Source organism: Ruditapes philippinarum, unplaced genomic scaffold, assembly GCF_026571515.1.
Source record: "Ruditapes philippinarum isolate M1 unplaced genomic scaffold, ASM2657151v2 ctg12502_1_1_1_1, whole genome shotgun sequence".
In the NCBI taxonomy this organism is placed as follows: domain Eukaryota; kingdom Metazoa; phylum Mollusca; class Bivalvia; order Venerida; family Veneridae; genus Ruditapes; species Ruditapes philippinarum.
Window position 1 is genome coordinate 1 of NW_026857230.1, and position 14,030 is coordinate 14,030.

Below are 14,030 nucleotides of genomic sequence, written 5' to 3' on the forward strand. Positions count from 1 at the left end.
GCCCCCGTGTATGATTTGTAGTGGCTGATTTTGGTTGTTGTTTTTCATAATTTTATTTCTTCTCTCAATTTGAAGATTTAAAAGAAAATGACTAGACAATCTAAATGTATTTAAATATTCTCAAAAGTTATGTTATAATGTGATTAAAAAGTGATTTTTGTCATGCACCTTAGATGAACCTTTAAGTGGCCTTCATACAAGAATATATATTAAAATAAAAAAAACAAACATACTTTTCTCCTATGATCCTTCATTAACGTGAGAATAAGGCACCAGTAAAACGCCATCTCAAAAGTATAATACCAAAATACATCATTTGATACATGCTGAAAAAATTAAAACGACGAAACATAAAAATTCACAGTGAAATTGTAAAAGTTTAATTGATATTATTTTATAAAACAAACATTTAAGTTGTAAATTCATACGCTATTGTAAGAACATATAGTTATGTAAAAAAATGACATTAATTTACATGAACCAAAAATCTTATTGAGGTAAACCATTTTAAATATGAAAGTACATGGCAGAATATGCAAGAAAAATTATCTGACATATATCGGCAAGCCTGATAACGCCAGATGGGCGGGGTACCCTCGGGACGGATATTTCGATCCGAACCGTTAAAAATGACAGATATTATTATTCGTCTTTTAAGATTTTTAATGCTATTATAATTTTCCTGGGCGTCGTCGCCATCATCTTTGTTGTCGTCGATGTCATCATCATCATCATCATAATCGTAAAAAATTGCGACAATAATACTATTATGATAATAATATGATAATTTTGATGATGATAATGATGATGATGATGATAATAATAATAATGATGATAATGACGATGATGATGATGATGATGATGATGATGATGATGATGATGATGATCACGATAATTATTAAATGATCGACTATGAGATATGTTTAGCAAAACTTACTGACTTAGGCCATGTTAACCAGCATTCTTTAGTTGACCAAAACCAAGGCTTCTGTAATATAGAAATAACATTGTTACCATAGAAACGTGGAATTTAATAAGTAAACAAATTAATAACATTTCTTTCAAGTTGCTTGATAAAACAAACTCAGACACCTCTGTAAAAGTTAGTTTTCGAATAGTGAATTACAAACAAATGTAATTAAATTTAACCTCAAACCTGTTGAAGCAGAAAGTGGTCACCCTTTGTCACCAGTATAGACCCAGGCAAGCCTGCACATCCATGAAGTCTGACCAGGGTTCATACTGTTGGCAGCTCAATTTTTGTATTTTGATATTAAAGTCCCTTACACTTCGAATAGACTGTTTTAAACTTAAAGTGGGGCCATTCCATTTCAATCAGTGCACCACATATAATACAAGAATGAGGTGTATATGCAGCAACAATTATCAAACAGCAGTACATTGCATCTCATTATAACAGGGGTAAAACGAACAAGAACATAAAAATTTAATTTCATGCAGTTATTTATGTAATTTTTCTCTCTCTGCATAACCGAGCTTTAAAAGTTTGTTAAAGCTGCACGCCTCCAGATGAGCAAAGATATTTCGATAAAATCAAACCTGAGAAAAATGTACTAAGATTTTAGAAAGGTTTAAAGATTCAAAATTCTAGTAAAAAATACCATTCTCCTACGCAGTGATCTCCCCTTATCAGTACAGAGATCTCTGCCATCACAAACATTGAAATATCAATATTTGGATATTTATATTTTTTAGCTTTTTAATTTATTTTTCATTATTTTGTATACTTTTGATAATTTTTTGATAAAATATAACGGACGAAGGTACAAAAAGTTAAAAATAAAACAGAAAGAGAAAAAAGACGTTAGATTTTCTATGTAACGGTCGATATTTACATTTGAATTTCGACGTTACGTCATGTGACTTTCATGATCATGTGACGTCTGTGAAGGCAGTGATTACAATTCTGCCAAGGGAGGTAATCAGTGTGAGGAGTTTGAAAAAATACATGTCATGTGCGATTGATGAAAGAATTTTTCAGTAATTATAATTATATTTTTACTGCGTTACTTAAGGCCCTGTCACACTAGACTGCGCTTTTACTGCGTTTGCACGGCGTTGTTAAATTTAGCAAAGCGCCGCGACATCGCAAGAAAAATCTGATATTTTTGATGACATGGAGACTTCATGGCGTCTTTAGGGCGATCATTGCGTTGCTACGGAGCTTTAACAGCGTTAAAACGCGTTCCTACGGCGTTCTAATTGGCGATTGTCTGCGTTCGGACTGCGCTTCTTCTGCGTTTTATGCGCTTCCACTGCGCTTTCACAGCGCTTACACGGCGCTCTCGCGGCGTTCTCACTGCGCTTAAATCATGCTTCATATACCAGCGTTAACTGGTTCTGAATTGTCGTGAACCTGCTACAACTACATTCTTGCTGCCGTTCATCATCCATGATTAAAAGGAAATTTACTTGCAAACACGTTTTATATATACAGTGGAACCCCACAAAAAGGAATGGACTAAAGTCACAGTGATCTTAATTGCGGATGGTCCTAATTATGGATATAGATATAATTATCAAAGCATATATTTCATGACCACTCTATTTGAATTTTATGTGTAAACATGTTAAAACAATTATATTATAACCTTCATAATTTTTTATATTACTATAAACTGATTATAATTCACCTATTAATTAAAGAAATATTTTTTCACAAAATAAAATTGCAGAAAATAGCATTAAATCACTCTGGAGTTTATTTTCTTACATTCATTCAATTTTCTAATCATAACAGTTGAAACACATTGTTTCATCAAAGTGTCATGCTTTAGAGAATTCAAGAAGATGAATAAAAATAAACTGGTGATCTGAATAGGTACTGGCTGGAATATCAGTAATCTCAATAGCGGTGACAGATAAATAAAACAATGAATTGGAAGTGAAACTGGCAGTCTTAAAAGTGGATAAGTGTAGTGGTCTTAATTGTGGATCTTGATACCATTAACATAAAGAACAGAAAATTCCGTTCTTTTAAAAATTGGTCTTAATGCAGGGGTGATCTTTATTCCAGAGTGGTATTAAGTAGTGATTTTACTGTGCTGTATTCTGCAATTTCAGATGAACGCAGTAGAATCGCCTTGAGAACGCAATGGTCGCCGTGACAGTGTCGTAAAGTCGCAGTAAGAGCGCTTTAGAAAAATAAAGCTCCGTACAAACGCCGTGCAAGCGCCGTATACACGTAGTAAAGGCGCTGTAGAGACGCCGCACAATCTCCGTACAAGCGCCGTGGCTTACCATGGCATTCATTCGGCGATCCTTCTGCGCTTTCACGGCGTTCCTGTTGCGTTGTAGGAGATGGTACTGAGTTGCTACGGCGTCTTTACTGCGATACCACTGCGCTTCTATCAGAACGCCGAATGACGGCGATTGTTTTGAGCATGCTCAAAATGCGCGCCATCGGTCGGCGTTCTATGCGATGCCACTGCGATGCTGTGGCGATGCTACGGCGATGTTTGCGATCTTACTGCGCTTACTTCGGCGTTCTAAATTTTCTTTGGACGCCGTGAGAACGCCGCCCTAGTGTGACAGGGGTTTAACGCAGTAAAGGCTATTTTTGCACATTTTGACCTCTTTATAGTAATTTACATAGGTTGTTAGTGCCATTGATAATGTGTAACTTGCATTCTTTTGGTAACTTTACAATATTATACTGTAAAATATATTTTCAAATTTTCATGAAAATTAGCATGAATCTGGAGGCGTGCTGCTTTAAGTACTACAAGAGATACACAGCACGCCCATGGATATGACACTAGAAGAAAAAAAATATGAGATAAGAATCGCATTATAAAAGGCAAGGTTTTTTGTTTTACATGTAGTGACACTTAGAAGCTGTTTCATATCAAATTGGGAGTTGCTTTAACACGGGCAGAATGAGGTAATTATAAATAAAAGAAACGTTAACTATTAAAAAGTTATCATTACAAGGTACTCACGTCCCACAAAACATATAGTCCATATAGGAAAGCTGTACTGTAAAATATGAAATGCCAACTGAAATGAAATAAGAATTTAAAATATGAATTCTAAGCTACATTTAAGGACCTTTCCGGTTTTTCGTAGCGGAACATTTAGCCACACCTTTTCCATTCATTGCAAGTTCAACTGCTCACAAAGGACCTTTTCGGTGTTTACAGTTTAATGTAATTTGGCTAACTTGTTATCCAATCGCTACACTGAGATAATACATAGTCACTGGTTGACCTCGTTCGCACAAAAGAACACGTGCTTTTGTTTGTGATACTGTTTGTGAGCAGTTGACCTAGCAATGAATGGAAAAGGTGTGGCTTAATGTTCCGCTACGAAAACCGGAAAGGTCCCATGTTTACAATTTTGTTTGATTAGATAACAACGCTATCTGACAAACTTCGAAAAGAAACAACGATTTACAATCATTCCAGCAGTTTCTAATATAAATTCCTAAGTAAATGTTAGTGTTTATCCGTGCTGTTCTATAGCGACTGGAGAATGTTTCTAATTTCTGTAGAACAGCTACGGGTGAACACTAACATGTCAAGCTTTATTTGGTCTCATTATTATTCACTTTATTACGTCACTACGCGGTTCTATGAATAGAAGTCGACTATGAACGGAATTCAATAATAATAATAATAATAATAATAATAATAATAATAAAAATAATAAAGCTCCAAATAAATAAATGAAAGCCACACTTGGAAAAATGCTAATGAAGATATCTTTTTTAAATGTGAAGAAAGCAATCTGTAAAACATTTAAACTAGTTTACTGTTTGTACAATTATTATTCATGGCAAATGCTCATATCTACTGTCACATTTTTGAAATCTTATACATGTATTCAATTCACTAACTGGCTTTAATATCCTTGAATATGCCTCTCATTAAACTTTATAAGATCATTGCTTATATTGGTACAGCGAAAGGGGTGGGGATTGCAGGGGGGGGGGGGATATTACCAGCTGTCTTCAAACTTCTTCATGGGAGATGGCGTATCTTTTTGTTTTCTGATACGAAACCATATATCTATCTTCCTCGTTGACATGTCCGTCTGCTTTGAAAGGTTCTGAATTACATTAGAAACAATGTATTTACATAACAATAGTTTACCACTACAGCTGATTATTATAAATGTAGTGATGGGCTACGGAATCCTGAATGTTCCATTCAAGAAAACGTCCGGCGAAATTACATCTCGACAATGCGATATTGCGCTCACCAAAAGAAATATCGCCCTGTCATTTGAAAATGTCGTGTTATAAAGCGCGACATAATTCAATTATCTTGATGAAGCCGCCCGGTTAGCTCGTAGAACGTTGGACTGTGAATCGGGAGACCCGGTTTCGATTCCCGAACGCAGGTCATTTTCGTGTGACTGATCATGAAATCCTTTCTACGGTCATTCGCACTGTACCTCTGCTCTGGTATGTACAGAAGTTTCAGTTCCTTGCGAAAGTGGAAGCAGCTAGTACTGGTAATCTGCTTGACAGCCTGCCCAGGAACGATGCGGTGGTTTGCCCTGGTAAATTCAATGTGGCTTACTGTCGTATCCAGAGTGAAAACTACCACCACTGTCGAGCGTCGTATCGCATTGTTGCGCTATCACTTCGCGTTGCCATAATTACAACTTTAGACACTTTTGGCTATTCGCATTATGTGTCACTTCGCATTTCCGTGTATCAACCTTTAAATCTGACTTACTACGTCATAAACGGCATGATCAGGATTCCGTAATAATCAGTTTGCGTATTTTACGAAATTCTGCATAATACTGCTATCGTTACTGTCCACATTTTTTTCCAGACAAAACATGTGTAACGATCAAGTAAATATAAAGTTGAAATTTTTGATATCATGACTTATGTTACTTACTTTTATCAGATCAGGACCTATCGTTTTATTTTGTTTATATGCCGTTTCTAGCACGGCGTTTTCTGTAAGTGGGCGTGGTTTACGCCTTGATACGCCAAGGTGATACCCCAAAGGTTCAATAAAAAGTCTGAAAAACACAAAATGAATTTAGTGTCTTTATTGGTTTATATCATTTCTGATATGGACGGACATTCATTTACAATAATTGACATTACGTAAGATAGCTAGCTAATTTCATCATATGAAAATGAATACCCCTTAAAAGATCAAGACTATGTGAATGTGTATTGATTTGGATGAAAATACATTTCTTCTTATACCAGTCATCACGCCGCCGTACGAAATATATATGAATGCTTGGGGATTAAAATCAATTTATCTTTAAACGACGCGATACCTTCTATTAAACCTTTTAACAATAGAAGGGCGAAGCATGAGATTTTTGACAAAATCTCGCATGTCACAAACAACCGAAGATTCAAACAGGTATTGTTTGGTTTTATTAACCTGTCAATTCCATACTAATTACACGGTCAATGCACAAAATATATTAATCTTCGAAAGATTTTCGGTAATTTCCGTGAGATGTACTCAGTGAGATTTGATTAAATATAATTTGTGCCTATGGAGCAATTATACTGAGCGGTATAGCGGAATAGGGTAAGCTACAGGTTAATGATTTATAAGTGTCCTAATTGTTGTGAGATCGAGACCGTGTACCTCCAATGTTTTTTTGTTTTTTTTTCCTTCTTCTTCTTCTTCTTATAACTATTTTCAACATTATCGGAACTATATTTGCTTGTTATGTTGTTCGTTTTGATTTCATATGTTTAGCGATTAAATTCCTTTTAAATAACATGCTTTCAGAATTAAAATTTATAATGAATTCGGATTAAAATTAGAAAATGCCATTTCAATGGCGTAAAACACAATACAAATTGAGACAATATTTCTTAGTTGATTCATATATGTGTAGACAATATTGGAAGCACTCGGCCATTTTCATGAAAATATACTGCAAAAATAAAGAAAAAGAGTAGGCCTTAAAACAACGGCAAAAGTAGGGATCGAACTACATACCTATATTAGACATATATTAGACAATCACTCTACCGTCTCTGCTATCGCGGATTTGACATGGCCTATGCATTAAGCTGGTGTGACTTTTCAAAACATTAGTTATTTACTCCATATTAATTCTCGTAAACGACACGGACAGAACCGAAGTGAAATCGAATATTTAAATGAGTGCTATAATGTATTCAAAATTGACAGGTCAATAAAATCAGACTATACAAACAGGATATTGAACGATCGAGGCATACTTTTCATGAACTCTTTATATAAACGTCTTAAATTTGATTCTTTAAAACTGTAATTTTTGTACATTTCTCGAGGTGTCCCGCTTTAAGGAAACTCTGTGGCTTTAGTGCTGAGTTGAAAAGCAGTGCAACTGTCATTGAATTTGAAAAGAACGTTATAAGTTATATTTACCGCTCACATTAATGCACTTCTATTAATCGCCACATTTTTGTTAAACATAAAATTGAGTGTTCATTCATATTCGTTTATTCAAATTTTATTTTCGTAATAAATCCCGAAATTTTAGATCTTAAAACATGCGTGACATTATGCCAATTTTACTTTGACAATCTGAGATTGTTGATTATAGTTGTTTATTTAAAGATGATTTTCATTGTATCAATTAAATGGTTATTAAACATTATTTCCTCCATGAAAAACTTTTAATGCAAGCACTGCAAATGAAAAGAAAATAATAATAATAATAAAATGCATGCAGCTTGAAATCTTGGCAAGTCAAATTTCACGTAGAATAAGAAAACAATAATAACTAAATGCTTACTTTTTATTTATATATCTTATTCCAAGAAGGGCAATGCCAAGTATAAATGACCAGTGTAAATCACGAACTTGTGGATGGTATATACCCGAGCCTGGGTGATTCTGCAAGTCCTTCCATCCGTATCTTGGCCCAGTAGAATTTACCGGGAACCAAAGATCTTCGTCCCACACCCATTCAAACATACCTTTAATAAAAAATTAGTCTACCTTTTACTAAAATTAAACATAACTGCTTAAAACAGAATAAAATGTGTGTTTAAAATACAAAAAAGTTTTCTCACTTATCACTGGTAACATGTAAAACACTTTTTCAGCAGTAAGTAACTCTGAAAGATCTTTCATGGCTCAGAAATGCTATCATTTTGGTTCCTCAAAAACTATTAATTTTTTGGACAAAAATGATTTCATTCATTATTTGAAGAAGAAGAAGAAGAAGAAGAAGAAGAAGAAGAAGAAGAAGAAGAAGAAGAAGATGAAAGTTCATACAATAGATCATTTTAACATAACGTACTTATATATATTTTCCTGTGTAAAAACTGTACCAGCTTTGATGATAAAAAGAGTCTCATCCGAATTACTGATATAGAACGTAAGTATTTATCTTGCATTTCTTTCGTTATATCGTTTATCGCATACTATACATGTATAAGTAAACCATAATACATGTACTGATTAAAGATAAAACAATTTAGACATTCGCACCTATAAATTTTAATCTCACTCTGTTATAAAAGTAATACTAATACAAATAATAAAAAAAATGATAATAATAATAATAATAATGATGATGGTGATGATGATGATGATGATGATGATGATGATGATTATAAATTAATAGTCAATTTAATTCATTTAATTTAGCAACAACAACAAATGTCGATTACAAAGTATATTCACTGATATGATGAAAACCCAGCGTGGTACACCGGTGCACCATACAGAATCATTTACCTGGTGATTTCAATATATTACGGAGGCATATAGTTGACATGTATCATCACGTGCCAGAGTTAAAAAATCATGTTAGATAACTCTTAAGCGGTAAAATTTTGCTGTTTGCATTATCTTATGATTGATACTAAAAAGTTCTATCTAAGCATGTCTTTCTTATCTCATGGCTACGAGAAGCCCTTTGTTTTGATCCTATGACCAATAGTTAACTTTAAACAATATCATCTTATGACTGCAAGGAATTAGGTAATATTTAGTTTTCTTTCTTTGCTCATCATGTCGTGGCTGCACGCTAATTGATGTCCGTTTTATTTCGTTTTTTTTTCTCCTAAGATATTAGATAACAGTTTGCATTTTTGTCATCTCTTTTTCCATTTTTATTTTGATGATGCGATGATAAAAAAAACTGTCCGCATGTGTCCTATGTGCTTCCGTAAGTAGTATTTGATAGATAGACCAGCCTGCGCATCCGTGCAGTCTGATCAGGATCCATGCTGTTCGCTATCAGTTTCTCTACTTGTAAAAGAGTTGGTAAGCGAACAGCATGGATCCTGATCATGCGCAGGCTTGTCTGGATCAATGCTGGTCGCAAACGCATTATGTTGGTTTTGTCGTGGCGCGGCTCATTATCTCTGGCCGTTTTCATTGATTGATTATTCAAGTGCCAATCTATTCCCACACATGCGGTAACCTCAAGTATTCAGTAACTTTACATTTAATCAATTTTGTTTTCAATGCTATATCTACTTAGTATGCAATATGAATAAAACCAAATATATCGAATGAGTCTATCTGCAAATAAATCACAAAAAAAGCATTTTATGTACATTAAATTATGATAATAAATCAATTAAAACAGCAGGACATAAAAAACAATCAATTAAAATATGGCATGGGAAAGATCCAGAAACACTTGTCTGTTACATTTGTTGGCAAAACGTAACCTGACATAAAAATAAGACCCTGCCCATTATAACTAATTTTTGTTGTCAGCTACGGATTAAGTAGAAATCAAATAGGCTTTATTCTATATTCAAATTTCACCATTTTCATATTTAGTTTATCAAAATTTCATTTAATTCGAATGTGCTGGAAGCTATACGCGTATTGAAACACTCTCAAATCCGTTTCTGCTAAGCAATGAATGTAAAGCTTCTTGCTCAAGAAAACAACGGCTTACTCCTTTCAGGGCTTGAACCCACGTGGTCAGCAATCCTTTGATTGCTAATACGACGCGTTAACCACTCGGGCACGCCGCCACACACACGCACGCACGCACACACACAAAAACACACATACACATGCAGTTGAACCCGATAGGAAATAATGTTGGACCCAATTTATTGTTTTTGTCATGCTGGCAGGTGTGTCAGAATTTCCTGTTGACTTTTAATTGTTTTGTGCTCTTTTTAGGCTTAGGTGTTTTAGGAGGACAGGACCTATAACCAAAGTAATGAAGAGGGGACGAAGATACCCGAGAAGAATTCTCTCTACACATCAATTTTTTGTTTGGATATCCTTGACAATGAACGGAACAGGCTTTCAACGGTCAACAATTTTGTAAAAGCTCTTAACATCTTCTACAAGTACTCTCTCATTCAGTTCCAGCTTTTGATAACCTAGAATTTCTTTCATAGGCCTCTTTATTCAAAGCTGCATGTTTCCTTGCAAGATCTTCATTAATTGATGGTATAGTTTTATTTTCCAGCACCATATGGGGTTGTAAAACCTTTCGTTCCTAGATCGGTATACAAAAAGGCATCAATTGGAATATCTGGAAGAAAGTATTCCCTGTGAAGCACTAAAATCAAGAGAAATACATGGAAATTGCATCTTGGTTTGTTTGAGTCTATACATCAGATTCTGTAAATGAGGGATAATGAAAGGTGCAACATCCCTCATGCCCCGGCTTGACCGGTACTATGAACACCTAAAACAACATATACTGCCAATATTGACAATCTTGGATGTTTACGTTCTTGAGCAGAAACCACTTCTTTCACGTTCTCATGGCACTGGACACTTATCATATTGTGAATCTGAGCTTTTCTCAACCTTTCAAACGAATGGATTATGTTAAAACACTGCTCCTGGGGCTATAGAGGTCATACAATTTTTCCGAGGGTATGAGCTCAACCGCTAGTTTTGCTTTACGTTTTGATATAAGCACTTTTAGGTTACATCTACATTAACTTTGAGTTTATTCTCTTTAAAACTTATTATGTAGTGCTACCAGTCATCTGTTGCTTGCTGCATAAAGATCTTGTTGTGGGATAAACGTATGCTAACAGGTTATGATTAGTTGTCATCACAAATTGTTTCTGTAAAGATTGTCATGAAACTTCTCCATCACAGTCCATTTCAAAGTCCAAACCTTCAATCTTGAACTGAATAACTCACTTTATAAGGCTTTAACATCTTAATGGTATATTATGGTATTCAATGAACAAATGTATGCGCTCTCAATTTTTTTGTAATGTCATATGATTTTTAACGGAAAAACTGGTCAAACTTTGCATATGCTAAATCCGGGAATGTGGTGAGTTAGATGTTTAAAAGGCTTTGTCTTGAACGTCAACAAATTCCGATTTGATTGGAGAAGCATCTAATTTCTTTGACACATTTCTACCCTTACTTGCTAGACCATTTGTCTCTTAAGTAACTCATTAATAGGTGCATTGGCTCTCCATACCTTTTATGAAAAAGACAACAAAGCCATGAATCTGACGTAAGTAGGTTCGGGTAATTTGGTAACAACATATGTCTATACAAGGGTCTGTGGAAACATCAAACTGACTGAGCACATGGCCGAGATAGACAGCACACATTCTAAAAGCTAACATTTAGAGTATTTTGATGGTAAAAAACACATCTAATTTCATAGACTGACTGGAAATGAACAACACGTTCCTGTGTAGTTAAAGAAAAACTCAGGATCTCAAATAAATTATGAGACAGTCTCGAAGGTGCAAGTCGCCCATGAATCTTTGCCACGAGATGTTTCAAGGTTGCTGGAGAGAATGTGAGCGAGCTAAAACCTCATTCTACTTCATTTGAGATTGGGGCCTTATATCTCTCATCACTCCAATCTTATGCGCTGTCTCACCTCTTCGTACATGCCAGATGGATACCCTCAGGATTGTTGCTTCAAGGACGATGGCCTATAAAGTACGATTTCATTTAATCAAGGTCTGGCTTTTTTCAATATGGGTAAACGCTGAAGAAAGCACATGGTTTCCTGTGATTCAAGACTTCTTTAAAGCCTGTCATGGACATATTTAAAAAAAAAATCGTCTATGATTCATTGCGTAATAATTGTTTAATTATTAAACATATCAATTGTTGAATTGTATATCACTTACTTTTTATATGTTTATTTATTTGCCAAATTTATTTATAACATTATGCAAATTTACACTTTGATGTTTATTAACATCAAAATATTTCATTTATATGAGAATGTTCCGTGTCTTTAACTTCCATATGTACGATATTTTCTTTAAAGCGCAAAGATTTAATTTCACGTTAAGTACTTAACATTAACTAGCATCCAATTGGTGTACGTATTTCACGAGTAAACGTTTGAAAATAAACATCATCAACAACAAATGGTATAGATGAAATAGTCCATGTATGTGCATGAATGTAGATCTATGTATATATCAAACATTGTAACGCTTCAAGAAATCTGAAACGAATAATAAAAAATGATTTTTTATTAAGTGAAGTAAAACTGTTGTAAAACTTACATTACCTAGTGTTATAAACTATCCAATTATATGTACCTCTTGTTTGACTTACACTGCAGCTTAAATTTAAATTTAATGTGTACATGTACATTGAGATATGTTGCATACAGATAACATATATGTGTACGTGTCCATATTTGAGCACAGTATGATATAGTTAGTTCACAGTTAACAAATAGATTATAACTTAACATAAAATTAAAGCGATAATGTCGCAGATGATGCGAATTTAGACACGAAAAGTTAACTTTGTTTGGGGTAGGGGGTGTTCAAATTATTTATTGCGGAGGTGGTTAAAGTCATTATTAATCGATATTTATAGAGTGATTATATTTACGATTCGCTTTTTTTCATTTATTAGTATGCTTTCATTTATTCATTTTAGTTGAAGTTTTTTGTTGTTGCGACACTCACACCCTGATTATTGGAAATGTTGCACATTTTCAACAATTAAATGTTTCTTGCAGTATTTATTGAGCCTATTATATTTCAACATTTTTCAACTATTAACTCAAGTCCGCCGTGGTCGCAGAGCAGAGGGAATTCCTTAAAAAGCCATTTTTTCATATCTTTTTATGGCAATCTTGGACACAAAACTATAAAAGCATCTTTTGTCGTTTTCGTTTTTTTGTTGTTGTTCAAGGCTATTTATACTTTTTATTTTTTCACAGTCAACTAATCAGAATTGTCTAATTTTTGCGACGTAAAAAGGGTTATACAAAGTATCTCTTGTTTTTTTTTATTAGTAGGCATCGATAAACCAATTTCAGATGTGTGACAATGATAAAAGGACAGTGTTATTTGACTAATGATGGCGCAATATAGGACAATTTCATAGTTATAACTATTTGACACTTTATTTCGCAGTCACGGCTTGGTTTTCGTGGGAGCATTTAAAGCTTGAACAGTACTGAAACCTTAGTTTTTCCGGTTTATCTTGCAATGAATATCAGTTAAACAACATGTACAACGACCACTTATGTATAACTAAAAAAACTTTGAAATACGAACATGGTAAAATATCATTGAATATTGGTTTAAACTAATTAAAATAGTAACTTAATTTTAAAACGTGCGTGTTGCTGGCATACAGGGTTCTTCAGAACACATGTTATTTAAAAAATGAATACATTTTGATGCGTAACGCAAGAGCATATAAAAAATAAAATGTACAATATAAATGAAGTGTAAAAATTAAGACATGCACGATAGTCTTCTTAGCTTTTATTTTAGCCTCTGCTATTTGGCATTGAGTCACTCTTCGTGCCTTTTCTATATCTTTATTTCATCTTTGCCTCTGCTAAAACACTGGTACTTTTCGTACCAACATTTTAACCTCTGACCATGGTTTTAGTATTTCACGAGGAAAAAAAGGTCGAAAATCAATATAATTGATCGATGAAACAAACCATATATCTCATTAAAGTGACTCAGAACCATAAGCAAGGGACAGAGTCTATTTATCATGCGATAAACCTGATTAAAATTAATTAAAACATTATGCCGTTTATAAATTTATATATTTCTTTAGGATTTTACTGAGAAAAAACCTAAAACTCCGAATCCATCCAAAAATTTAATCAAAGCTTAG

At 34.0% G+C, this 14,030-nt stretch overlaps 1 protein-coding gene across 1 annotated transcript; it reads right to left on the reverse strand.

Moving 5' to 3' along the window:
• Positions 1–233: 233 nt before the first annotated feature.
• On the reverse strand, positions 234–12,573 carry LOC132749128 (ceramide synthase 5-like; the record flags this gene model as incomplete). Its single annotated transcript, XM_060738822.1, has 7 exons — positions 12,445–12,573; positions 7,741–7,924; positions 5,877–6,003; positions 4,964–5,070; positions 3,963–4,020; positions 938–988; positions 234–326 (listed from the first exon to the last, which is right to left on the reverse strand). Coding segments are annotated over exons 2-7 (618 nt in total), but the record flags the coding sequence as incomplete, so codon positions are not given.
• Between the last annotated feature and the right edge of the window lie 1,457 nt (positions 12,574–14,030).